Source organism: Pavona decussata, unplaced genomic scaffold (genome assembly GCF_977016875.1).
Source record: "Pavona decussata unplaced genomic scaffold, jaPavDecu1.1 SCAFFOLD_16, whole genome shotgun sequence".
Classification (NCBI taxonomy): Eukaryota; Metazoa; Cnidaria; class Anthozoa; order Scleractinia; family Agariciidae; genus Pavona; species Pavona decussata.
The window spans coordinates 1,919,038-1,941,066 of record NW_028145439.1 but is presented as its reverse complement, the minus strand read 5'-3'; the positions used below and the strand labels follow the sequence as shown (position 1 = coordinate 1,941,066).

Sequence of the window (22,029 nt, the reverse complement as noted above, 5' to 3'; positions counted from 1 at the left end):
TTTCTTGACCTTCTCATTCGGCGAAATGTCCTCTAAAGGTGAGGCTTGGACACGTGCCTCTCCCCCATAACGCCCCCCACCCCCCCCCCCTTCCCTCCAACAACAACAACAACAACAACAAAACACCTATATTATGTTAAAAAAACCCCTCTGTTATGTTAAAACATCACACTCACCTTTGAAGTAGCGATGCTGATTCTTCACAGGCAGCCACCTCATCGTCCGACAACGGAGACGAAACTGCAAAAACAGAAGAACACTCGGTCCAATTGCAGTCATTTTAAAAGGCTTAGCTGACAGCCAAAAAGAAAAAAAGCAAAAATGAGTCTAACTTGTATTTAGCGAGCTGTACCACTTTTGTTGACCACCGTCGCTAAAAATGGTTGACTACTTACAGGGCTGAATATCTGGAACTGCAAATACACCCTGTGTTAAGTTTAATGTGAACAAGGGATGTCTCTCGCCTACCTGACTTGAAGGGCGCTGTTAGGACACTTCTCCACACTTGAGGTAAACAGCGAACCTAAATGACATAAAAAATGTTATTGCCTTAAACTCTACTGTGTCGTGAGTTAAACAAAACATTGTTGCGGAAACAGAGATATGTACTATCTTAACCTTGAAACGTCTTCTATAATAGATTAATAACAATAGGGTTCTTGCAGCCAAATTCTGCGGTGAAACAAATTGTATTTGTGATCCTTTGTTCGGTTGAATAATTCTGTCTTATTATAGGGAAGATATGAGATAAGAAGATTTGCGCACAAAAATCATGATCGTGAACTACTGTATCTCGATCACAGAAACAAAAAGTTAATCTTTCGCATGTTAATACACAGAAATCATGAAACTCGTCAATCCTTTGTGGGTTTCTGTTTACAAACTTTTGCCCTTCTGCTGGTGGAGAACGATCACCAAGTCACCAACTTCTCTCCAAGAATTGAAAGAAGATGAGTATGCAGGATATTTGTCCCATGAACCTAGTTTAATGGCCTTAGCTCCCACGAGTCTCCTGTAGCTCAGTGGTAGAACATCCGAACTAGTAATCGGAAGGTCTTAGGTTCGATTCCTGATAGGAGCACTCGGATTTCTTCTTTCCGAGTATGCCTGTGTCACTTTCCAGAATAACACATCATTCTCATTCATTCACCAGGCTTGAAATATACCATCACTTCCTAGTTTGTATTTCAAAAGCTAAAACATTTTCGCAGTTAACATTGGACGTTAGGATACTTTGTCTATTTTCAATTGGTACTTTGGTACAGAGGTTTTCTCGCTCGCTTTCGTGGTACGCTTGCCATGAAGTTCAAATGCGGAAGTGCGCATGGCAAACGTCGATGCTGCACAGGGCATCTTAAGGCTGGTTTTCACAAAGACAGCTCAAACGCCGCTTAAGCAAGTGAGAACACCTACAGCATAAGCACAAGAAGAACGAACGTGTTCGTTCTTCTTGTGCTTGTGCTTATGCTTTTGTTATGTTATCTCGCCGTTTTCGCCAGTGAGAACAGAGACGGCATAAGCACAAGCACAAGCACAAGCACAAGCACAAGGCAGTCAACCGTTTCGTCCGCCATCTTGCTTTACATTGAGGGGAGCTGGTATCGAGACATTCCGGCAAGAAATGATTTTCTGCGCGTGGGTCTGTCCTTATGTAACTAGTGTTCTCACTTGCTTATCTTTATGCCTATGCTTATGTCCTAGTGAAAAACCAGCCTTTAGGAAGTGAAGTAATACTTCTCAACCTCATTAATAATTCATCAAGAAAAAACAAAGAAAATCACTACCGCGACCGTGGTTTGGATATGTGATCCTAATTACCAAAAAATTTTTCCAACTTTAACCTTGAATTTCTCCAAGAATTATTGATCATTTGAGAAGCCATATCAAACACTCGAAAGTGTGTTTCATCAGATATCCAAACACCTTGAAGTCGTTTAAAAAAACTCGGCTGCGCCTCGTTTCTTCAACCTTCTTCTTAGTCAGTGTCTTAGTGTTTGGATATCTGATGAACCACACCTTCTCGTGTTTGATATGTTACTTCCAAACACGGAGAAGTGGGTTGAAAAAACGAGGCGCACCCGAATTACCAATTTTTATAACAATTAAGATCACTTTTCCAAACCTCCTTCGCAATAGTGATTTCCTTTGTTTTCCCTTCGTGAATTATTAATGAGTTTAAGATTGGATATTACGCAACGCACCTGCCAGAGGTCAGAGATCCCTGCCAAGGTAACTAGAACACGACGCAGGTATTTTATCTAAAACAAGAGGTACAAATAAAGTAAAACAAGCAGCTGCCACTACTAAATTGAGCGTATGCAGACGCTATAAAAAAAAAAAAAAATGGTCGATGCAAATAAGTGCTGCCTATCCACCTGGACCTCATGCCACACTTTAGTTCCCTTAAGGGGGCACTGTAAAGAAGATTTTGCTGTACACCAAACCTACTCAAATATTAAACATAGAACCCCGCTTTCCGCTTAAATGAATTTGTTCGTAGTACATCGGGACGAAAATATAAACTGATTTCACCACTGAAGAACAAACTAACTATAAATCAGTTTTCGAAGTTTCTCCACAACACACTGGAAGAACTTGTAATCCATTTCCATCCACGCGATCTACAGCAAAAGATAACAAATACTAGCTTATGTATCCTCGTAGGGTAATTGGTAACAATACTGAACCATTATTCTAACATTTCCATCCGTATAAAAATGTTTTTTCGCTATTCAAAGGCACACTAAAATTTACAAATTTTACACGTACCAATTTATCGGCTCTTTTGGTAGGTTCAGTCGTATGAGCCAATTTACACGTTGTAATATGTCAGCTGATTTCTTTTTCTCTTGGTGGAGTGTGAGGTGAAATCGGCCTCATTCAAAAAAGTCTGTAGCAATGCCACAAATTTTTATAAACCGGCCAAATTTCGTCCGCTCGGTAATTGTCTTTGTCAACTTGGGCCAAATCGGCCGATTAATCAGTAAGTGTAAGGACGGTGCCTACTAATACCGAGGTATTTTTTTAGTGGTTTATGACTGTGCAGGAAAAGCAGATCTTAGCAAGGGCTTTTGAAATCCAAAAAGAAAATTGGGGGTAACCACGTATTTTTTTAGGGATAATTAAGCAACAGTTATTCTGAAAAGCAGTAAAATACAGAGCAATGTATGACATTTTTTCCAAAATTGAAGCTTTATTATCTCTGAAAAATGCATGGTTACCCCATATTTTCTTTTTGGATACCAAAAGCACCTGCTAAGTTCTGCTTTCCCCGAATAGTTTTAAACCGCGCAAAAATATCCCTGTATTAGTAGCCACCACCCATAGGAGATCCGAGTATCACGAGATGCGCAGAACGTATGCGCAGTAACAATAATAGGCACCGTCCTTAATTAGCCTTCAGTGCCACTCATTCAGACATTCAGTCAGTCAGACAGTCAGTCACCTAACCAACCAGCTAGTTTTTCAGAGTGTCAGTCCATCTCATTCAGTTGGTCGGTCAGTCAGCCATTTCTGTAGTTCATCCGTCAGTTCGTCCGTCGTCCGCCGATCGGTCAATCATTCAGTCAGATAAGAAGGGCGTCAGTCAGTCAGTCAGTCAGTCAGTCAGTCAGTCAGTCAGTCAGTCAGTCAGTCAGAGTCAGCAGTCATTTAGTTCATCCATCAGTCAGTTGGTCGTTCAGTGATTCAGTGAGATAGTACGCCCGTTTGTCAGTCGGGTCAGTCCGTCAGTCAGCCAGTCAATCATTTTTGCGAGCCACTCCAGCCCAATCTCCGCTACACACTCACTCACCATTCCGAAAGCCAGTAGTTGTTGTAGAACACTGTTCCATAGCTGAGGGTCGTGTATGTTGTTATCGAGACATAAGTCCGCCACAAGACGTACCGCCTGAAAAGATAACACAATAGAGTGACTTCTCCAAGCATCAGTTCGAAAAACTGTGACAGATTTAGAAATTTTGACCACTCGGGCAAAATTACGTATTTATAGCTTGTAGACATGTAGGCAAAACACACCATACATTGCATCCTGGACCAAAAAGGCTTTTAGTCCAAAGGGTTAGTCTCGATTTGAGGGCTCCACCACCATTTCCCTGCCATTAGGGGCGGACCATTAGAAATCACAGGAGGGGGGTGACAATTCCCCCAAAAAAATTCCTGCAAAGGAAAATTGCCAAAAAAAAAATAAAAATTCCTGCATGCAGTTCACCATCCAAAAAAAATTCCTGCAAGTAAACTGAATCAAAGTACAATATCAAAACACAACGTCAAGTAGTTTTATTACACATTTCAAGAATATAACCTGCTCTTCTATCATTTTACATGTATTAATGTTTTTAGAAGTGACAATGCAACCTGATCTCCTGCTTATTTATGGATTTCAAATGTAGAAGAAATATAAAACAATTTTACCATAGCAAACCTTCAACAATCCTTCTTTTGAGTAGGAAATAGCAAGGGGTGACAGGCCTGCACACTTCTAACAATGGAAACATTTTTGAATTTCTGACAAGCACTTCATTTAAAGATTTTCCTTTTTTAAAAGGACATTAGTGCTGACTCCTTGAAGATTTCTCGTAGGAAAGGCTGGCTTTGTATTAAGTGCCATTTTCCCATTAAAACATGTTTGAGGTTGGGCACGATGGTTGATTTTGTTACAAAAGGCAATATTTGTCTGGGGTGTTGTCTTTTTGCTTCAATGCCGATTACCTTCCTATAAATTTGACATCTGATAATTTTTTTTAATCAGATTATTTGGGTAGCCTCTAACAAGGAGTCGTGATTTAAACTTTTTAATATTTTTCTCAAATGTTGTTTTTGAGGAGTTTGTTCGTAGGAGTCTTAGGGCTTCACCCTTTACAAATCCCTTTTTTTGACTCCTGGTGGGTGGATAGAGGAAAAATGCGTGTATTGACAAAAGGTTTCAGTCGGCTTGAAATGTGTTTTAATATCCAGTATGGAATGGTGATGGAATCGATTGCCTTTGTGTACAACTTTATCCAGAAATGTAGTCTCAGCATTTGAGATTTCAGCTGTAAATTTGATTGTTGGATTATATGAGTTAGCTTGTTCGATGAACCATTCTATATCGTGTAAATTTCTAGTGTCCCACAGCGGAAAGATATCGTCAATGTAACGTTTCCAAACTGTAGGTTTTACGGCGACGCTTTGGCTAACAATTTGTGTCTCAATGTCGGCCATAAAAATGTTTGCAAAAGCAACGGCCATTTTTGTGCCCATGGCAGTACCGTGGATTTGGAGGTAGTTCTTTCCATTGAATTGGAAATAATTTTCGTTGAGAATGAGTGTTAGCATTTCTCTCAGCTATCGGGTGGGGATGGCAGGGTTGTTGCTGTGAAAATTATCGTATGCTTTGTGAACTCTTTGAAGCGCGATCCATTTGTCGATTGGACAAGGCGTTTTTATCTTCGACCGAGAAAACAACACTGAATATACGTACTATATTGCCTTCGAACTTCTCACGCTTTTCGCTTTTGAGTTCAACTGTAATTAAAGAATGGTATCGACCAACACGACAAAGCATAGTTTCCTTGACAAATGAAAAAAACGTCCCTCCAGTCATGAGGTGCGATACATTTAGTAGCTCATTTCTTTCTCGATAATCGCGATACTCGAACTTCGCGAAAATCGAGACTCCAAAGAGACTGTCACCTTGAGCGGTACTGTAATTAAACTGTGCGGAGCTTTGTATGCCTTTAATATTAAGAGAAGTTCTGTCGGAAAAAAAAAATCGTGCAGAGCTTCCACGTCGAAAAAAAATTCATGCAGACAAATTGGACTAAAAAAGAAATTCATCCACTGAAAAATTTTTATCCCCCTCCCGTGATTTCTAATGGTCCGCCCCTTATACATGTTTCATTTATTTTTATCTCATGTTATGAGCCTAGCGAGACAAATACTGAATTAAACAAATGCCCATTAATGCACAAACACAGGCTGTTGAAATGAAACAACGAAATGGGTAAAACAAAAATAAGAACGAATATACATAGATATATTAAAATGTAGGTTGGGATGATTACACATTTTCCAGAAATGCACCTAACCCTGAATTTGGGTACTTTATACAAGACCGACCTTTTTATCATTTTCATATGACATCATGTTTGACAGAATTATTTGTGTTTTACTAAGAATTTAGGTAAGGGGACACCTTGTGATGTCTATCACACAGTTCATGCATATCATTAGCGTTCACTCCTAGACATATCTCATTCACTGGCCATTTCAACGATTTTTACTCTCATAACGGTCGTCTCACAGAATTAGAATACAAACCTTTCTCTCGTGTTTATGATTTCTCCACAGTCCTCGCACCAATCCCTCCTTGTTACACTTGTCAAATGCACTGGCGGACTGCTGGATATGCAGCCCCTCAAGCTCGGCCAAACAAACTAGAGCCTGCATCTGTTGCCTGTCAGCGGTAACAAACAGTCCAGTTGTAAATGTAAATGTAAGTTATTTACCCACGAAGAACCAAAGAGTTCTCGGAGCTCGTTCAAAGGTGTCCGTGCGTTCCAGGTGGAATTGGAATTTGGAAATGTTTGTTTTTGTGGAGGGAGGAAAACCAGAGAACCTGGAGAAAATCCCTCGGAGCAAGGACTAGAACCAACAACAAACTTAACCCACTTATGACGCCGAGATCGGGAATCGAACCCGGGCCACATTAGTGTGAGGCAAGTGCTCTCACCACTGTGCCATCCCTGCTCCCCCAATTGATTTCAAGACTAATTTATACATCTTGAATCGGACGTACCATTTTTAACAATTCTCTGGGAGAGGAGATCTGAATGACTACAGCAATAACAAGAGTCACAAGTTTACTCCCAATATTAATACTCAAATGTATTAAAAATGTTAATTTCAAGCGCAGTTTTGTTAGGAGTCACAATACTTTTGAGAAACATTGTTGACACAGAATGTGACTACAGTGAAAAATTTAGTAACCAGTGTTTAACGTACGCGTAATTCTGGATTCCAGCTGGAAAATCAAAATCATGGGACGCGTTGTTCTATTTGCAGGAAATTTTTCACAAAATGCATTACTCATGGTTGGAGTGATCAACCTTTTCTGCCGTTTTTTTTTGCTGACATATTTGTTTAAGCAGGTATAAACATGAATACCGTAGAAATGGGAATTTGAACCGCTATTCAAAAAAATCAGGTGTATAACAAACCAGAACTGAATAAAACACGCAGTCAGTGAGACGCAAATAGGAACGTGGAGTGTAAAATTCTTCCGAGCAAATTAACGAAGCCGAGAAAGCGAAGGGGGGAAAGAACTTCACATGACAATATTTTTCTAAGTCCGCCATAGTTTGGCAAATTCCTCTTCTCTTTCCTTAAACCCACCTGATCAAACTGACTGAGGTGTTGCAGAGTTTTTCAATAAATTCTCCAGGAGCAATGGAGAAAAGAGCGCGGAGGGCCCGAACACGACAGTTGCTGGAAGAACCAGTCTGAAACAACGAAAAACAAAACAAAGACTTTATGAAAATCGGTACGCAAGGCGTACTTGTGCGACTTCCCTCACCGTTCGGCAGTGCTGCCAAAAATTATGGATAATAACATAGGTAAAAGAACGCCATTGAAAACAACTTAAATATCGTGTGTGAAAGTAAAAAAAAAAACCCTACAGACTAAAGTCTTCAGACTGACTGTAACTAAAGCCCTCCCTTTTCTTCTCCGTTTTCGATCATTTTTACTTGTAAACATATTTTCAAGGAAGCCGAAACGTTTGCGTTTTCATTCGTTTCGCTGTCAACACCAAAGTTACCGAAATGAAAAAAAAAAAATGGTGATTTATCACTATCGGAGCGTTTTAACTGTTTTCGTTAGTACGCGTGTGAATACAAGGCCTAACTGGGTAAAAATATCTCCGTTTTCAAATAAAAACGATCGAAAATGGATGCGTGTGTGGACGACGCTGAGAGAAAAGTAGGGTAGCCAGGGCAGTGAGCATAGTTAAGGCTTGGTACAGCCCTTATCTAGTTCGAATGAACGGTATATTTTCGCAAGCAAGCCACTGAACAAGGCAAAAAGAAGCAAGAAAATCGCCAAAGCCTTTGGCAAGCCAGACATTAGCCAGTCACCTTTACAATTTCGTTTGTTTAGAATTGATGAATTATTAGCGTCAAGCTATGAAATGTTAAGGAAAGTACTGTCATCAGCCGTCTTACCTTGTTTGCAAGGTTGAGCAGAAATCTGACGGCAGTTTCTTGGTCGGTGCTTTGCATGATGTAGATGACCCTAGATAAAAAGAGACATGAAACTTGGAATCAGACTCTCTGCCACGATATGTCCAGAAATGCACGCTAATGAGATGCATGAACGTTACTGAGGAGTACTTTGCTGTGGTGCTGTTTATTACACTGCACCGGATGGTTCTAACTTTTCAGTCTGTGGATGAAATTCTAAGGTGTGATCATTCAAATGAAAGCTACTAAGGAGTACTTTCCTGTGGTGTTGTTTATTATACTGTACAAGATGGTTCTAACTTTTGAGTCTGTGGATGAAATCCTAAAGTGTGATCATTGAAATGAAAACTACTGAGGAGTACTTTGCTGTGGTACTGTTTACTATACTGCACAAGATGGTTCTAACTTTTGAGTCTGTGGATGAAATCCTTGAGTGTGAACACTCAAAAGAAAACTGCTGAGCAATACGTTCCTCTAGTATCGTTTTTAAGGCCGTAAATGTGGTTCTGATTTTTTAGTCCGTGGAATCAAAAACCATTAAGGAGTGCCTGTCTGAGGTGTAGTTCCCAGTATTTGTCGAAGTGTTAAAACAAGTTCTCAAACTCATTAATAATTCAAAAGCCAAAGAAGAAGGAAATCATGCACCGAGACGTGTTTGGATATCTGATGAAAAACTCCTCGTTTTTGCATCCTTAATTTCTCCTTCAAAATCAGTTTGTTTGAGAAGTTATATCAAACACTGGTCACAGTGTTTCATCACAATACCAAAAACCTCGAAGTTCGTCAAAAATACTCCGCTACACGTCGTATTTGCGACTCTCTTCTCGGTGTTTGATATGTGATGAAAGACTGTGTCTCGTGTTTGATATATTACTTAACAAATTGTTATATGTTCTATAGAATACCTTTTCAAGTTCAGCTCATCCTCCTCACTTTCGCCATGTTCTTCGCTGCCAGGGCTGGCGAACTAAAATGAAGTAAAGCTTGCTTCTTACAGCCTTTATAATTATATAACGGAGAGTGTTTGTGGTTTGTATCTTTATAATCGCACGATTTGATTTTGGGTGTAATTTGGACAATACTACGTAAGTAAATTTTTGAAAGGCGAACAAAATTCATTGCCCACACAAGATTGTGAGGATAATAACCTACCCAAAAAAGTCAATTTGCCGACAAGTAAAATTAAGACTTTGTCCACAGTTGAAGTTAGGTTATTGAGAAAACACACGGTAAAAGTTTTTGGCAAATTTACTTCAATTGCGCAATTATATTTTTCATTGAGTGGGCGAACTGATTTAAGTCTTTTTTCATTTGAGGCCTTTATCAGAGCAATTGGGATTGGATTCCTGTTTGAAATGTTTCAGTGTTAACGATGTAACCATGAAGATGCTCTGCACTAAATTTGTGTTTGTTATGGAAATACCTCTGTGTCTCCTCCTGACGTCTGAGTTGAAGAAGGCAGCCATTTCTGAAAAAAGTACAGCAGAACCATTACATTACTCAGGGTTTTACACAGGAGGTAACAGGGTTTATCAACCATTAACATGTGATTTCTCGTACCTTCTCAAAGTCATTAATAATTCATGAGAGAAAACAAAGGATGTCACTACCGTGAAGGAGGTTGTGAAACATCTTAATTATAATAAAATTTGGTGAACTTTTTCTTCCAATTTCTCTGCGAATTATTAATGGTTTGAGAAGCTTTATCAAACACTCGAAAGAGTGTTTCATTCGATTCCAAAACAGCTCGACCTTTGTTAAAAAACTCGGCTGCACCTCGTTTTTTTCAAAGAGACACTCGTCCTCGTGTTATGTATATATGTTGGCCCGCACCGTTTGCAAGCTTGTCCATGATTAGCTAATAGGTCGCTTCTGGTAGTCGAAGTGGTCAACCAATCAAACGTCACTTTCGAGTCGATTATCCTAAATATTTCACATTTTAAGCTTCAGTGGCATCTCTCTGTTTTTCACAAGTGTTATTGAGTGGTTTGTTCATGAGCGGTTTTTTGCTGTAAAGTTCCTGCCTTCTGTGGCTGGTTTCTAATTTGTTAGGGAGGCTTATTTTTACATCTGTTGGGTGGTTTTTGGTAGCGTTCAAGTGTAATGAGCGACCGTCTTCGCGGCTCGCGTCCAAGTTGTCACGAGGAATATTTCAATCGGTCGAAGCCACCGAACTGCCCAAAGAGTGGTTTCTTTCTGGGAGAAACTTTCAACGGCCCACGTTAAAAGGTCAAGTCTGCCAGCCCCGCCTTGTCGAAATATGCACTGGTGTGTTTTGATTATCTTGAAAGGCAACTAGATAACAACCCAATTAAGCTAACTAAAAATGAAAATTTAATTTTTATTTTAGTTCAAATCACTATTTATTTCTCTAAAACTATCTTTGCTAAAGTTTAGTTAATATTTCTACTCTTTTAATAGTATAAAACAACAGCAAAATACAGAAAATAAAACAACACATCACATCACCAACAGCCAATCACGGACAAGCTTGCAAATGGTGCGGGCTGACTCATGTATACAGGGTTTTCAACTGTTTTGTAAAGTAGCGGACATACTTCTGAAAGCACCGGACGTGAATGTTTTCTTGGCGCCGTAATGCGCCTTGCAAGCGCCGAAGGCGCAAGCACGCTCCCCAGGAAATTTTTAAAATAGAATACTTCCAGCGTTTCTGGAACCAAGGAAACAGTTTCCTAAGCAATGCCGGCGCTCAATAAGCAAAGAAAAAAGAGTTATATGGCCATTTTGAAGAATGTAATTGATTATTCTGTTATCGTCTAGTCAGTATGTTCATGAGATGCCTTTAGTTAGTAAGAAAAATATATAATACAGTAGTAAAAAAAAAACGCTAATGTTGATCTCAAAGTACCGGACGTGGAATGGCAAACGACCGGACGAAACGTCCGGCCTCTGGCCTCAAATGAAAACCCTGTGTATATTACATCAACTGTCAAAGCTGTGAAGACTGAAAGTGTCATTTGACCTCCCTTATCATACCTCTATCAAATGCAGTCTGATCTTGTCAATCTTGGTGTTGTTCACATTTGAAATTTCCACTGAAGCTTTGTAGATATCTAAAGGAAACGTTCGGTTAGTAGAATTCCTGACGGAAAAGCCAAATAAAGTTAAACTTAATACTGAGAATATTCAGTGCTATATTGAACATTCAAGTCAGATATGGTTCATTGAATAATGCAATTCCACAGTTTTGATTAGCTTTTTTATGCAAAATTTAATCAGCAAGATCTGGCAACATTTTTTGGTTGTTTTCAATGAAGATTATTTCAATTATATTCGTTGGATATGGGATCATCGTAGTAAACTCAGCTCTACACATATCGTTGGCTATCTATCCAACGTGGATTTAGTGTCTTTTAAAGTTGTCCGAAGGATCCATATGAACGCTCACAAACTAAAGGTTAATATAACTTCTCCGGAACTTTTTGATAAAATGTGTGAGGACGTCTCAGTTCAATTCTCAAACGATCAAGGAAACAACAGTCTCTATGATCAAAGTTGAAAAAACAAACAAGCAACCAAAAAACAATTTATTTCTTGAGAATGATGTAGCTCAGTAGTAGAGTATCCGAACTGGTATTTGGAAGGTCATAGGTTGGACTCCTTTTGGGGGAGCTCGTATTTCTTTTTTTTTTTTTTTTTTTTTACAGGTATGGTTTTGCCGGGCTTAAAATATATCATAATGATTTAGTTCTTGTCATGAAAGGTCTTTGTCATCGTGGTTTGAACTGAAAACTCTAAATAAACCGTTTAGTTCACAACAACGTCACATAAGTGTAGATTGCGATGTTTCCACCACTACTGCTGGTTTTCGTCAGGCAATGGCGTTCACTGGCCGTGTATCAATCAGGCGACAACACCGTCTGATAAAAAAGAGTCACGATTCAAACCTACGCGACAAAATCGAGAGACAGACGATCAGTTTTGAGCTATCAATTTAGTTCTTGTTATACAAATAAAAAAAATCCTAGTGAATTTGATAACTTGTGGAAAGTACCTGGAGTCCCTGGCTCCCTTGCCCCATACTTCTCATACAGTTGACAAACAAGCTTGGCCGGTTTACTTGTTAAAGAAACAGCGGCTGGGTCAGTGATATTGTACTTAAGGAGAATGTGCTCAGTGGCCACACCCCGACACAGCTCCAACAGACGGCTGTAGGTAAGCTTGGCTTTCTCTTCATCCTACAGTAAGTAACAAAAAATCTGAACTGAACGATACACTGGATTTGCGCCAGTCAGCTAAAGATGTATATGGTTTCAACGTGCAACATGCCTTTTCTGCAGGCAAGGAATGTACAAAACGGCTGATAAGCATGTAAGATTTAACTTACGTGCCAATGAATGGTTATTTACCTGCTTGGAACATGATGATTTCCAGGCCATTGCGAGGTCAACACAAACCTTCAGTGTGTCTATTTTTTCTTCACCTGGAGAAAATGGCATAGGAAATTGCTAAGTGGACTTCACGCAAGGGCATATAATTGTAATCCAGTATTTCAAAGGGCCACCAAGTAGTTTGCTTGTCCTATTCTGAAGCATCCTGGCCATTTCACTTTGAAGGTTATCCAAAGAAAAATGAAGGAGAGCCATAGCACTAAACAAATCCTCATCAACAAGCCACAAATATGAACTGAACATGGAGGAATATATTAAGGTGGCTCACAACAGTTTTCCTGGCCTTGGAGTGGATCTTTCAAATCAAAATTTTGCACAGAAGACATACTTCGATTTCCCACATACTACTACCTTTTCAACCTAAGATCAAATCTTATTGTTTGATTGGTTTCGTTGCGGCAGCTGTTACCATAGCAATAGTAACGCAAAGACCTTCGTGTCAAATAACGTTGAAATTTTCAGGTTTTGAACTACTCGACCTAGACAACTTGTGGGCGAACTTAAAATTTGTAACGGTGTTTTAATGTAAAGGAAGAATCAATTTTTTATGTTTTTATGCAGTTTTCGTTTAAATGTCTAGAAAATTAAAACTTACTACTTTACTCTTTTTTCCAAAGGTCTATTTATCATAATAGAATATTCTAAGCGTACATTGAACTACTTAAGGCGCTGTTACACTACGCAATTTTTCTTGCAGCTTGACTCGTAATTTTGTTGGGACACAAGTTGCACGAATCGTTGCCAAGTGTAACAAGCTCTAAAATGAACATGTCTCGCATTTTTTTTGTTGCCGCAATAGTTGCGAGAAGTAGAAGTCAGTTCTACTGCTCGCAATGATGACTGCAACAAAAACGTTGCAAGACATGTTCATTTCAGGGTATGTTACACTAGGCAACGATTCGGGCAACTTGTGCCGCAATGGCGCAACGAAATTGCGAGAAAAGTTGCAAGAAACATTGCCTAGTGTAAAAGCACCTTTGGGTGGCAGCGAACCATTTCAGGTGTGTAACTGGTTTTCAACTTGTACCACATCGTGGGAAAAAGGTAAGAGTAATTTGGACAAGTGGGGCTAGTTTGGTAACTACTATACTACTTAGTCTGGTGTGTTGCTATTAATTGCCCAATTATTATTGAAACTGGAACTTCTCTCAGTTCACCCAAATGTGTATTTTAGCTCCCTTAAGATATAAATTGTTAAACAAACAAGGAAAACTGTACAAACCAAGAGGCAGTTGCTGTGCAATCCACTTGGCAGCAGCAATAGCCATTTCCTTATTCTTGATAGAATACAGCATACTCTTGGCCTTTTCACTATTATAGCTCTTAGCCAACTGGCTTGGTCCTTCTGCTGCACTGCTTCCATTTAAGTTGTGATCAATGGAGTCACCAGTAGAAGCTGAAGGTCGAGCAAGGTTACGAATGGCTGTTAAATACAGTTGATCACTTGAAAGCTGAAGTGCAAGAAAGGAAAGGCAAATGATAAAAAGTCAAATAGGTACTGTAGCAGTGTTACAGAGGTTATGGGTTGGAATCCTGTTCATGGCTGAATTTTGTTTCCAGGCTTTCCTTTTAAGGACGGTGCCTACTATTAAGGAAGTATTTTTGTGTGGTTTATGACTATGCCAGGAAAGCCGATCATAGCAAGGTCTATTGAAATCCATAAAGAAAATTGGGGGTAACCACGCATTTTAAGAGATAATGAAGCAAGAAGTATTCTAAAAAAACAGTAAAATACAAAGCACTGTGTGGCATTTTTTTCCAAATTGAAGCTTTACTCTCTCTGAAAAATGCATGGTTACCCCCAATTTTCTTTTTGGATACCTAGGGCACTTGCTAAGTTCTGCTTTCTCTGCATAGTTTTAAACCGCGCAAAAATATCCGTGTATTTGTAGGCACCACCCATGGGAAACCTGAATATCTTGAGATGCGTAGAACGTATGCGCAATAACAAAAGTAGGCATCGTCCTTAAGTACCTTAAGCAAGTTGGCAATCCCCAAAAGTTTAGGAACTGTTTCCTCTGAAAGCTCTGGAGCTGCAATGAGACACAAAAACGTCATTTGGTGTCCACACAACGAAGACAGAGTATTTTGAGTATTTTATTTATTTCCTCCACTCAGCACATAATAACATTGTTAATATTTAGTTTGTAAATGAATATATTACTAAAGGAGAGTGGAGGGGGGGAGGGGCACATCTAGGTTAACTAATATTGTACCCCTTACTACAATTGTTATTATGGTAAACGAGAATAGTTAATTTTTATAAATATTCATAAGGAGGAAGATACACTAGTATAAATTACACAAAGTTCGTTTGAGAGCAGAACAGATATTTCTACAATTTATAACATATGAGCATTAGTACTGAGCAGCATAATAAAGTTTCAGTGCTCTTTTAAATACCTGTATCGAAGATTGTTGACGGATAGATAAAGGAATATTGTTCTAAGAGGCAGACCAAATATTCAGTTCAATTCATCCACTTACTTAGAACTTTCCAGGGATCGCCATAGAGTAGGGGATGATATGGCAGCCTGGATTTTGAAAGCGAGGATAGTGGTCTCTCCTGCTCTAATATAACCTGTATGGAGGGAAGGAAAATGGTTGGTTGAAAGAGGAAGAATGGCATATCTATACAAGGTTGGTATGGGGCAGTTCAAACATGAGCTGAGTTGTTCATAGAATAAGTAAGGTTAACAAGTACTGGAAAGAATCCAGTTGGAGCCCTTTCCAACAAAAAAAAAATATATAAATAATACCGAGCACAAAAATACATGTTAAGAAACCACAAGTGGTTTGCCAACATTTCCAAATTCCAATTCGACCCGGAAACAGTTAGGAGAAAAGCCACCCCGTGGATTCCACTGAAATTCCTATTATTTATTTATTATTCATTTATTTGGTTAGATTTTTGGTTGGTTAACGAAGCGGCACAAGCGTTGTTTTTAACTAGACATGTAGTGTAGTACTAACAGCAAAACCAAGACAAACAAGAAATTTATTTCGACACTTAAATTGCACTTTGTTGTAAATTACTTATCAAAAGAGTAAGTTAAGTTTTTTTTATTGACAGTGAAAGAGTTATTAATGACTTCTGGCTTACCTTTTCATTGTCAGTTTTCTGAGATGAGTAGTAAAACGATCTCTCATAACTAGATGGTGCTGCTTTGCGGTCATACTGATACAAGTAGTCCAGCAACTGAATTCCCTACAAATGATGAGAAAATAACATAGGTTCCGCATAGATTCGTCTGCCTGGATTGAGAGCGGGTGGATAACGAAACAAAATGTAAGGTAAGAGAAGTATCAAAAGTGATTTTGTTCCAAAATCTCAGTAACGTGATTTAGACCTTCATGTACTATCTTCAACAAAAGCCTTGAGGCACTTTCCCACTTGTAGTTGAGAAAGAGGAATTCATTGAAGATCGTCCTCCTCCCCCCACCACCCCGCATCCTCACTTTTTATTCTGGTATCTTTGAGGCCTAACTGTTTGGCAAGAAGGAATCTACATGTAACATACAATACTCGTATTTTTGCCGTCAGAACGTACAAGACACTTATGCAGATCTCAAAATTGTCATTCTTTAACTGAACTCTACTGATGCAAAAGACAAGACTCTGAACATTCCACTAAATCCTTGTTTTCAAGAGCAAAAAAAATTGACGTTCCCTTTATACTGTTGATCACTTTTTATGATACAGAATATGACTTCAAAAATTCGAAGAAACGGTTAACATAACAAGTTGAAGGTATTATGAATGAGGTCATCCCTGGTTTGAAAGAGAAGCAATTCGGCAGCTGATAGACTAGGTATCTTTTTACTTCACATCACTTAGAGATCACTTGATAGAGGTGAAAAAAAAAAAAAAAGCAAAGCAAGCCGGGAAATCAACTGTACCAGTAAACATTATTACAGCTTGGTAGATGCTTTTTTTTTAAGTTAGTGACACAGGCATACCCGGAGAAAGACATCATTGTAATCTATTCCTGGATACCCTGTTTTCTCTTACGCCTTTGCATGAATTTAAATAAATTATTTTTAAGTCAGACCATGTAGCGTTAACAAAATCATTTAAGAACCTACATTTTTCAAGATCAGCCTGAATAAGTCTTCATATACTTATTGTAAGGTTCTTATACAACAGGTGTCTAAAATGACGAATTTCAGCCTGGAGGTTCTTAATCCACTTGTTCTTTTATGCGGGTGTTTACTTATCAAACACTATCAAAGGGAAAATGATTCTGCTCAAGACAGCTAGAGATTCCAAATAACAGAAGTCCACTTTATGTATGATAACTTTTACCTTGTCAACAGTGGTCGAAGTCTCCGCAGGAGACAATTCCTTAACCAACTTAAGTATAAACAGAATTATATCATAATCATAGGGATCGACCTGAGAAAAAATAGATAAAATGATTACTTGCCTATAAACTGTGAGCAGGGCTTTTTAGGAGGCTAAAGAACAGACAAGGAATCTCTTCATCCAGAATAAACAACACACTATCTTTAAAAAAATTCTATGTAATGGATATGTTCGAATTGATGTTTAAGCACTACTAATGTAGCAGAGACATGTTGTATTAGATTAGTTACGCAGTGGGGTTGCTTCACAGAGGAAGCACAATCAAATAACTACCGGTAAAATACAAGAACTACCACTAAGGATATGGAAATGTTGAAGATCATTCAACAATAATTGTTTTTAATAATAATAAATAGTTACTTTATCGAAGGAACATGTTTTAACAAGTCAAAAGTTTTTGTGCACGTAGAAAAAGATATCGGATAATGTTCCTGTCTTGCTATGCCTACATGTATATAAAACTACCGAGGAGGGCAACGTATTCACGTCAAGTTACTTGTCTATTTTAAGCTGAATAATGAATCTGGATATAAATTCAGGTGTCTATTTTCTTTTGCATTGTGTTGAACGTATAATTGTACTACTTTGCATAGAACAATAATGGGCTGAAAACGACGACATTGAGAGACCTTGATCAGAGGGGATGCCCCAAGGGTGTGTATTGGAGCAGGCTGGGAACCGTTTTAAAAAACAAATTGAGAGGTTGTAGTGTATTAAATGCAAACATCCCATAGAACTGAAATTGTGGTTTTTAAGAGGCAAATGAAAGGTTGTGAGCAGTCAAGATGCCTGGCCCAATTTTGGTCTCTGGAACATTTCTCTAAGGTGTAATGAGAACTTTTGATAAACTGTACAGTGGCACATATAGGACATCAATACAAGTTTCTCGAATCAAATTTACAACTCATATTTATTACCACAAAAATCCGAGTTGTATAATTTCAAATTGCACAGCTCGGATTTTCACTACAAAAATCCCAGTTGTAAATCTCGTGCAATTCATAACTCAGATTTTTACCACAAAAATCCGAGTTGTACAACTTGAAATTATACAACTCAGATTTTGTGGTAATCAACAGGAGTTGTCAATTTGAATCGAAAAAAATTATGTTGATGTCCTATATGGGCCACTGTAAAACTGTGCCCCGTCTTTCCCTCTCGTTGGGACTTCCTGTGATTACAAAGCGGGGAAAGGCTGCTTTCAAAGTTCATTGTCCCTGTTCGGCTTGCACACATCATTCATAATCAGTAACAATTCAAGTGCTCAAGTTGCTTGGTGCTTGTCCTTATGGAAAAGCGCGAACTCTCCCGACAGTTGTGATTATTTTCCAGGAAAGAACCCAGCTAGGAGGAATAAAATGCTAAAAAGAATGCTTCACAGCGTGAACTGAGAATAAGAAACAACATCAGAGTCAATTACCTTGGAGCCTACTTCCACTAATAAGTTCAAAAGTGCAGTTGTGCCCGAAATCTTATGAACCACTTTCCTGACATTCCGCTGGTAGGTCAACTCCTCTGTACTTTCTACTGTAGCTGACAGAGAAGAAGTGTGTATTGATGGAGGAGTCGGTGGGAGTAACTGTAGTCTAACGTACGTCAGCAGAGCACTGTCCTCATCTAACTTAAAAGCCCTGCAAAACAGACAAGGTTTTGAAAGCTGGACGGAAGATTACATCAGGACTGATTGTTTTAGAAAGCTGGAAAAATGATTCAATACATATTGATAATCGCAAGCATTAACAGCAACAACTGTTTTAATCATTTGACAAGGCTTTGAAGTGACTCAAACTGTTAATCAAGGTTCTAAGCGAACCAAGGTATCCATTGCCTCTTACAATTTCAAAAATATCTGACGTGCAGGGTAGCCTTACGTATAGGTTACTATATTCAGCTCGTTGACTTCATGCACAATCAAAGTTGTCACGAACGAGAAGCACAATTTGAATGTAATATCTATAAAGACTTGAGAAACCTTGAAAGTTACATCTTCGCTATTACCAGGCAAATCCTTTTACCTGCTGCAGCTAAACACTTTGGTAAAATAGAATGTAATTTGTCACAGAAACATACACTTAAGTAATCTACCTGCAAAATTCTAGTATCATCTCAAGGCTTATCTGTTGTTGCTGCATAAGGTCTGGTAGAATTGCCAACTTCTCTTCTCGATCACTTTTGTAGACATCTTTCAAAGACATCTAATGAATGAAAAATTTCCAATTAAGAAAATGCACTTGTTTGCAACAAAGGCATCGACACATTCAACAGGAATTAATGCAACAACACTATTCAATATAATGGCAATTATAGAGGTCAGCGATCCAAAGCCTTGTATCAGCCTTCCTCTCGTGTTTATAATCAAAGCCATTTCCCCAAAATCGTCAATTTCTACCAAAGTATAAATGTCTCAATGTTAAGGAGACAACACTACGAAGGGGTAGCATACTATTTCAGGGAAAAGCAATACTCCCATTGCCTTTTTGTCAAGCTTTTTGGTACCCCAAAAATGTAAGCTTCTAGAATTTCAAAGATCTGTTATCACTGTCACAGGGTACCTTGAGCCTTCCAAGCTTTATCCCCCAACTAGCATTAGTAGCTACTTCCTGACACTTTTCAAGTAACTTTGGCTCATTGCACAACTGTGCGTAGTCAATGCCAACCTTGGCGAAGGCCTAGAAAGAAATAACAACAAAATAAACACATTATAGTAGGCCTACATCTTTTCTGAGCCCTATTTTTACTGGACCCAGATGACCTGCAGCTCCATTGTTTTTGTATCTGGGCGCATTGTTTTGTCGTTCGTTCTTTCGTCCTCTCGACTAATAACGTGAGACGTTGCAAACGGTGCAGGTCGCCCTACATATTAGAGAGATGAGCATGCAGAGAACAGTTCCAACGAGAAAACTTGGTAACTCCTATTGACCGTGCGCAAAGATGTCCACTATCTTGTGGACATTGATCCAAATATATTGTACTCATTGGTCATATGGCTTGAAATCTACCTTTTCTTCTTATAAGACTAAACAATTTAGACCTGACAAAGTCAAAACATCAACATCGTTGTCATAAGTATTAATTTTGGCGGTAATCACAATTCGTACGTAAGAGAGTTTTGATGTAAATCGCAAGGAATCGCTCCTGAAAAGGGAAATGTCGCATGGTCTTTTAAGTAGCTACCAAATCCAAACATTCTCTCAACAACAAATCAAGGGAAATATTAACACTTTTGGGTAAGCCACTGAGACTCATCGGGAACATTTGCAATGCCTTATATTATAGCGAGAAAAGAGAAGTGACCATTGTCTGGTGTTTTTCTTCATATTTTATTAATTCACTATAACGATTGCCAAGAGCAGATAATTCTTATTTCACGTTTTCCACTCTCAACGTAAATATATCAGCTAAATAGTCAATAAATTATCCTGGAGAAAATTCCACCTTTCTCCTTCATTGGCTCAGTCTGACGGCATTCAAGGAAAAGCAGCTGAGAGGGGTTAGTGTTTACTTTCATGACACAAAGGAGGCGTTTTATCGTTCACTTGACCTCTTACCAGAATTTTGGAACAGCTCTGACCAAGGAAATTAGTCCCAGCCACCAAGTACTGAAAAGCAGTCTGTTTTGGGATGGAGCATAAATAGGCGAGACCGACGTCATGGTCGACTGTTCTGCAGTTGAACACCTACAATTGAAACAATATTAGGCTGACACAATAGTACGCGCATGTGTAGTATAAAAAGAAAAAGAACAAGGAACAAGGTTTTTTTAGGTCCGTCATGACCTCGTGAACATGTGAAAAGTTTTTTGAGATTAAACCTTAAAGTTGCAACTGTCGACTCTTAGATGTTATCGTTGACAATGAACCGACCGATAATCCTGACGAACATGCCAAAATTATGAGCATTTAAAAAATGTTCATATAGCGGTACATGATAGAATACGGTGGTTACTTGAAATACAGTCTATTTCCGTGTTCACATAGCTTTTTAACTGAACAGTAATTCAAATTTGGAAGGTCATATGAGCAAATTTCATTTCCTGCTAAAATCACAAAGTGAAAAGTTTCTTGCCCCTGTTTCATTACCTCATACAATTCCTACAACTGTCATAGATGTCAATTAACAAAGAGCGGATAACCTTTCCAGCTGACACCCAGAAGAAAATATATACTCCAAATGACATAGTTGTCTCCTCTTTGAACAACCGGATCCCGCACTGAAGAGTAATTTCCAACAAAACCACATAAGGTACCTTTCTCAAGAGGTTCACGGTAAGCTCATTTATCATTTTTGTCCCCAATGCCGCTATTGTAGCTAGCCTTTGTTTTTCAGCATGATTGCTTCTTTCTCCTTCCTTGAAAACAAAGATACCATGTTGGACAACACAAATAGGCACACTTATGGCACACTCATGTTGCTTAACCTGAACCTTCAATAACAGCATCGTTGACAAAATTTTAGAAGAAATGAAGTCTGTCAAAAACAACTAAGAGTAATTCTGGGTGTGTTTTGACATCCAGCACTCGCCCATGCTATGCCAAATTATTAATGAGGAAAAATAAGTATAAATTGTGTTGATGAATATGCCTAAAATCTGGCAAATCATGAAACAATCGTCACACTGATACAGGCCAAAGTGATTGTAAACTAAAAGGAATACTCAGGTAGAACAAATATAGTTGGTTGAAGTTGCATATGCCACTAGACTGTTGGCGAGATACTTCCTCTCTCTCCTATCTATTTATATAGTTCTTATGCCATGTCAAAGGTTGGAGATGCATCGTACATTCATAAAGGTTTGCTTTAATGTTGCAACCAAAATAATGATAGTAAGAGATGACGTCATAATTGAGAAAAATCCGCCATCTTGGATTTCTTGATTTGTTAAGAAAATTAGAAAAGCACTCAATAACGATAACTGAAAAGTAATCAGCCCCCACCACCCCCACCCCTTCCAATAATAATAATAATAATAATAATAATAATAATAATAATAATAATAATAATAATAATAATAATAATAATAATGATAATATAG

General features: G+C 38.5%; 1 protein-coding gene across 1 annotated transcript in view; it reads right to left on the bottom strand.

Moving 5' to 3' along the window:
• LOC146487283 (kinetochore-associated protein 1-like) overlaps nt 1-22,029 on the bottom strand; it is a 79,758-nt gene that overhangs the window by 5,670 nt on the left and 52,059 nt on the right. Inside the window, exons 45-66 of the mRNA XM_085086765.1 lie at nt 21,244-21,345; nt 20,546-20,674; nt 19,550-19,666; nt 19,083-19,192; nt 18,418-18,628; nt 16,938-17,027; nt 15,735-15,839; nt 15,119-15,212; nt 14,606-14,664; nt 13,854-14,082; nt 12,590-12,663; nt 12,235-12,418; nt 11,217-11,293; nt 9,643-9,687; nt 9,125-9,186; nt 8,202-8,271; nt 7,375-7,481; nt 6,301-6,436; nt 3,794-3,889; nt 2,202-2,258; nt 469-523; nt 177-240 (exon numbers count right to left, since the gene is read on the bottom strand). Coding sequence (XP_084942891.1) covers nt 177-240; nt 469-523; nt 2,202-2,258; nt 3,794-3,889; nt 6,301-6,436; nt 7,375-7,481; nt 8,202-8,271; nt 9,125-9,186; nt 9,643-9,687; nt 11,217-11,293; nt 12,235-12,418; nt 12,590-12,663; nt 13,854-14,082; nt 14,606-14,664; nt 15,119-15,212; nt 15,735-15,839; nt 16,938-17,027; nt 18,418-18,628; nt 19,083-19,192; nt 19,550-19,666; nt 20,546-20,674; nt 21,244-21,345 — 2,273 coding nt within the window. The remainder of the gene's footprint in view (nt 1-176; nt 241-468; nt 524-2,201; nt 2,259-3,793; nt 3,890-6,300; nt 6,437-7,374; nt 7,482-8,201; nt 8,272-9,124; nt 9,187-9,642; nt 9,688-11,216; nt 11,294-12,234; nt 12,419-12,589; nt 12,664-13,853; nt 14,083-14,605; nt 14,665-15,118; nt 15,213-15,734; nt 15,840-16,937; nt 17,028-18,417; nt 18,629-19,082; nt 19,193-19,549; nt 19,667-20,545; nt 20,675-21,243; nt 21,346-22,029) is intronic.